General features: G+C 42.7%; 1 protein-coding gene across 1 annotated transcript in view; it reads right to left on the reverse strand.

The window, feature by feature from the left end:
• Positions 1-5,716, reverse strand: part of Ror1 (receptor tyrosine kinase like orphan receptor 1) — a 168,447-nt gene extending 162,731 nt beyond the window's left edge. The window contains exon 1 of the mRNA XM_040757456.1: positions 5,566-5,716. Coding sequence (XP_040613390.1) covers positions 5,566-5,716 — 151 coding nt within the window. The remainder of the gene's footprint in view (positions 1-5,565) is intronic.
• Between the last annotated feature and the right edge of the window lie 284 nt (positions 5,717-6,000).

Consider the following 6,000-nt stretch of genomic DNA (forward strand, 5'->3'; position numbering starts at 1 on the left):
TGTTTGTAAAGCACACAGAAAACCATCACCAGCTTCTCTAACAGGGACCAATTTGTTGTTATTATTATTTTTTGGAAGCTTCCAACTTCCACTGTCTTGGAAAAGATACAAGAGAAGACAGTCTAGGTCTCACAGTTCAAAAATTAATGAAGGCCCTGAAATAATTATGCCTTAAATATACAGAGGTCTCCTTAATGTAAACAGAGTGTATTTCACAGCAAGTCTTAGAACAAGGGATCCATTTCAGCATGACAGAGCAGGCAATGGAGCAGGGCTGTAGTCTGCACTCAATTTGAGATTTTACTTCTGTTGACGTTGACTAATGCACAAACAGTCCGGCTTAAAGGATCTGAGAAACACTGGGTCACAGTGTGAAATATATGCTAATATAGAACAATTTATATGAAAATAGGGGAATGTAAATAGCTAACTGAAGCCAGTGCTAGTGGCTCTAGTCAAACGGAAACTGGGAATACTGAGAAGGAAGAAAGAGTTCTACTAAAGATCTCCGTGACTCCTACCCTCAGGTTTTCTCCTAGCTCAAACACAGTGAGAAATTCAAACTGGATTTCTGCTTCCTAAAAAATGCCATAGTGCTCAGAGCAACCTGTAGAAATAACCTACATTCAAAGCCAGCATGATACCAGGTCGTGAAGACTGAGAGCCCATGGTCTAGTGGGGATAAGCTGAGCACATGGTCCCTAAGAAGCAGTGTGGCTGGTTTGCAGGTGGCACCAAAAGACTTGATTCAGTATAGTTAGGAACAGTGAGGTTCAGTGCTCATGGATCAGGCATGAGAATAGGCCTGACCCACATTCATGGTCACATTTAACCCTCATGGTGTGCCCGAAGAACCAATATGGCCCGCAGAACAACTTAATTGTTAATAAATAGCAGTGGCATCATTCCACGGGGAAACTATGACTATGGCAGTTACCAGCCATTCCCAGAGTCCAGCAGCTTGTAGGACTTTGTACACATTTTTGACTGCTTGAAACTGCTGTAAAATCCAAGGGAAAAGAAGACAGGCAGACACCTTGGGAAGGCTGTTGATGGATTCTGGGTAGCTGAGATGGGATGGAAGAGTGGAGGAAGAAGTTGAAATTATACTACATTTGTCAAGTGTACTTTGGGGTTCCTCTGTGGCTGACTGCTTTGGGTGTCACAATTCGCCCATTGTAAAGACTGGCCTTCTCTAAGCCCTGGGGAGAACTCTCCTAGGGCAGCTCTAACAAGTGGGAAATGCTAAGTTACCAGCGGAGGAGCAACTTAACCCCACTTTCCAGTCAGGTTTAGTTATAGCTCACCTTCTAGCCACACTCTGCCCTTCCTGATTCACTGGGTTGCATGCACAGCTCCTTCCCTCAGCTCTTTTACTCCTTTATTCTTTAATATTCAAATGAGAATGAGCATTAGGTCTGTCTCATCCACTACTGCAATCTCAGGGAAAAAATACAGTTGATGTTGAATAAATGTTTATTCTGTGTAGAAACAAGGGAATTACAGAAACACATACAGGAAGGGATGAGGTAATGAACTCTTCTTCCTCTGTCTGACATCTTCCCAAGCAGACGTCATTCCCTCTTCTGAGATATGAAGAACACAGTAGTATCCTCCATACTATTTTCTAACTTTATTTTATCTACACATTTTCCCCAGGTAGACATTCAGCATCCTAAGGACAGGGCCAGTGTAGAAATAGTCCATGTTTGGCTCAGTGTCTTATAAAATCTCCAAAGGGGGAAGAAAAGCAAAAGCAAAGCAAAACAAAACAAAACAAAAAAAGCCCAACTTATAAGTAGTAGTGACTCACAGGTTGCTCTCAACAATGAACTGAATTCCTGGGGTTCAAATATGGCAGCTGAGTAAACAATTATCTGACAAAATAGTGGCAAAGTCAGGATGCCTTAGGTTTTGACACACCTACTGAGAAGGATATGTCAACGTTCTTAATTCTAAGGAAAGCTCAAAGTGTCTTCACTCAGAAGCTGTTTGTATGCACTTTTCACAAGCCAACTTATCAGATTTCCCAAGCCTGGTGAACTAAACACAACAAATGGAGAGCAGAAAAGCAAATAGATGCAACCTAGAAACTGCTCAGAGGACAGAGCGCATCAGTGACTCACGATGAGTGACAGCTTAAGCATCACTAGACCCTGGTAGACCCTATAGGGAAACACCTTCAGTAACTCAGTAGTGAACATGCAGTATTATGAGAGGTAGTCTGCCAGGGAAGACAGACCTGTGGGCAATCCACACACCAAAGATGATTTCCATTCAACAACAGACTGTTTGGCACTTAGTGATGAATGCTTTAGTTTGTTGGAAAACCCACTTAAGTATTTAAGAGCTAACACTGACAGATAAAGTGTCACTGTACAAACCAGAGACTTCCTGTTTTGTATCTATTCACTTATAGTTATCCAACAAATGGAAAGGAACTAACAGAAACATCACAAGAAAAATGCACATTGAGTCGATATCTTAAACGCCATTCCAGGAGATACTGCAATCTTGTGTACTCCTGAGCCAAGTTTTCAAAGTTGTGTGACCCACCAAGTACTCTCTGCACAGGAACTCCTATAGAATCTTATGTTTGACACAAGGAAGTCAATATGAAGTCAACAGAGGCTTCCCCACTCTAACATTTTTACAGGACCCAGGGTGGAATTAGATGGGCATAATTCTAACTAAACCCCCAAAGCAATCATTATGCCTGCAATGTAATCCTCTTCCATGTAGCACACATCTAAGGATGGACAAATGATTAGTAGCTAAATGGACTGGCCAGGGTCTGACTTGTATTCAGATGACAAATATTTAATTTAGAAAAGTCATAATGCAGGCTCAAATCTCTGTCAATTATTGATTAATTCCAAATCTGAGATTCCCAAGGAAATTTAGTGACCCCTTGAAAGAAAACACTATAAATGCTCTCATTATCTTCCATTCTGCCACCTTCATCCATTTCATCTTATTTAGAGGTCATATTATCCAAAGCATTAATTAAGCTAGGCAATTTGGCATAAATGATTGCATTTCTGTGCCAAAACTGAGAATGACATACTTCAGGATGGTCTCCATGAACTATAGGGCATGAACACACAGGCATATGTACATACATATATACATATACATACACATATACATATACAGATACACACACAATATATATATTGAAATCTGTTTAGGAAGGGTTACATGCACCTTACTAAGAGAGCAGAAGGGAACTACTTCCTGGTACTTAGATTCAATGAGCTACAGGTGCCATGTATTTGCATCTTTCTTATTTGATCATTACAGTGGCTAGAAAGGAAGCATCATTTTAGAAAGTACAGAAACTGGTTCTGAGGCATCAGCTTCAATTGAAAATCATGTTGTCACTCAGTGACTGACTTGAACCCAAGATCTCTGAGACTTTGGAAGCTACACTTTTAATCTACTGATCGTGAAGAACTAGAATTTGTTCTCCACAGTAACAGAGAACTAAGGAACTTTGCCACTACAGAGCAGGTGATGTCATCTAAACCAGTCCAGCTGCAGACAGGACCCCTGATGGATTGTGCAGTGCCAGCCCCATTCTCCCACCACACTGATTATTTCTTTAAAATCCAATGCAAAGCACTTCCATCGGCGGGGTAAGCCTTGATGAGTTCCAGAACCCTGAAAGGTGTGGAAAGCCAGGTTCAGCAGTCGTAGGCATTGCTTGGAGACGGGCCTCTCTCCACTTGAGGTCTGTCTCTTAGTAGAGTGGCAGTGTGTTGGACACTGGACATCCTTCAGTTTTCAGTAGCACATCCGTGGATCCGTGAATGGAAGACCTGAAGTTAGTCACTGAGCTTAGGAGTTTGAGGGGAAGGTAAGGAAAGAGGAAAATTTTGAGAACAATTCATATCATCACATACTTTCTGGACTTTGGTGTCTCTGCTTGTGACAAAGTCTTCTGCTGCTAAGATGAGAAGACAATGCAGTTCGGTAGTGATGGACTCCTGGAGGGAGGCTCAGGGGGCTTAGTGGTAAACAATTTCAAAAGTTATAGAGAGCCTGGAACTCCTCAAGGTTATAGAATCAGAAGACAACTACAGGGGCCAGGGTTGAGGGAGTGGAGAGGTCCTCCAACACTTTGTCAGCACTCCTGTAAGCAACCCCAATACACTCACTGTTTCACCAACTTGAACTCTGGTGGAATCCTTGCTCTGGTCTGCTGCTGGTCCCCCATCTGAAGCCAGCCCACACTCGTTCAATGTCCCCAGGAAAAGTTACATAACAAATGCATCATGAGCTTGGAGGACTTACATTGCATATGCGAGGCCCTGGATTATTTCAGCCGAGTTTGGCACTATCATTCAATTTCTGTGTTATTCAGAAATATTTTGTGTGCTGTGTAAAGCATAACAACAGCATGAAGTAACTTTTCCCAATGCCTTGCTGTGTCCCAGGCTCGGTTCTGATGACTCATTGGACCACTGCAAATGCCTTACAGGGTAGGTGCTATTTTCATTCTCATTTACAAATAAGAAAACCAGGGCACATAAAGATGAAGCCATTTACTCAGGTTCAAAAAGACCAGAAGTCTGATGAGACAGTCAATGCTCCCACTTTCCTCTGCTGAAAATTACTGTCATCATTTGACATCACTGTTATACCTCCCGCTAGTGCCAACGGGATCCCCATTCACCACTTGAAAGACTCTCCTAGGAACCGTCCAACTTATCAAAAGTTGTATATTTTCAACTCCCAGAGTCCATGAAAGAACATTTAATTCTCTGACACTAAACGCTTCTCTTCATTTTAACTTCCTGACTGTTTAAAGACTTCTTGAGCTGGCTCCAAGTTTGCTGAGCCTACCCAGAAAACAAAACCTTCCTAATGGCTTGGGTTTTGTGGACTTCATAAACATTCTTTCAATGATAAAAGGCTCACATGTGGTGTTATCTTATTGAATAATGGGCTGGTGTGCCTTCTCTTAAATGCAATGCTTGAGCAGTGTTTTTGTAGGCCAGTGATACATTAGAATAATACCATATATTTATATAGTGCTTTGCAATTTCTAAAGTGCTTTCCCAATTACTGTCTCATTTGATCCTAGCCGCAGGCCTGCAAAGCCAGCCTTGCAACTGCTATTACCATCCTCGTTTTATGGGCAATGTGGTCAAGCAGAAGGAATCTGCAGCTTTGAAGGGAAACAGAATAGGGCTCTGCTCCCTGCTCCCCACTGTTCTAGCTGTGTGACCTTGAGTTTTCCCAACCTTTGCGAACTTCATCTTCTTCGCTGGCCAGTGGAGGGCAATCATTTAGGTTCTGCAGAGCATCGGTTGAAATGGCAGATGACAGGCAACTAAAAGGGTGCTGGCCACTGGCTCCTGGTGTTGCTATTCGTTTCACAGTTTTAATTATTGATTTTTATAGTTTGGTTGCAGTTTTAGTTGCTACTATGACAAGGTATCTTTACAAAGGGAAAAATAAAAGGGCAACGGTGGGATCCAAATACTTGGAACACAGCAGGCAAAGTCTGTATTTGTTCAGGGCACAGATTGCAAAGAAAGGAAGGGCAACTGTGTGTACCCGGAATGGAATTGACAGCCAGGTCCACCAGAGCAGGGAATTCGGCAGGTGTTCCGATGGCCAAGAAGCCTCCACTTCTATGCCGAGGACCTTTGCTCTCCAAGACAAACCTGAGCCCGTTGGTTGGATTCGACTCTTGCCTGTCATCCATGTCTTTCCGCTCCTGTAGACCAGGAGAGGCTCCAAGGCTAGGCAGAGTGTTCCAGAACAGTTGAATTTTAGAGAAATGTCATCAACCTTCTCGTGCAGTCTACCTGCTACACATGTGAATGCTGTAACTTTCTTCTCACTGAGTGCTCCTTTCAGAATATGGCCCAGGATCCCTCTCTAAGCATGGAGAGATAACAACTCAGCCATAGATAGAGGCTGCTTAGCTTTTCTAGGAAATGTCAACCTTCTTTGAACCTTAAGCACCCCTGCCCCAGAACACTGAAG

This window comes from Mesocricetus auratus, unplaced genomic scaffold (genome assembly GCF_017639785.1).
Source record: "Mesocricetus auratus isolate SY011 unplaced genomic scaffold, BCM_Maur_2.0 Super-Scaffold_100014, whole genome shotgun sequence".
Classification (NCBI taxonomy): Eukaryota; Metazoa; Chordata; class Mammalia; order Rodentia; family Cricetidae; genus Mesocricetus; species Mesocricetus auratus.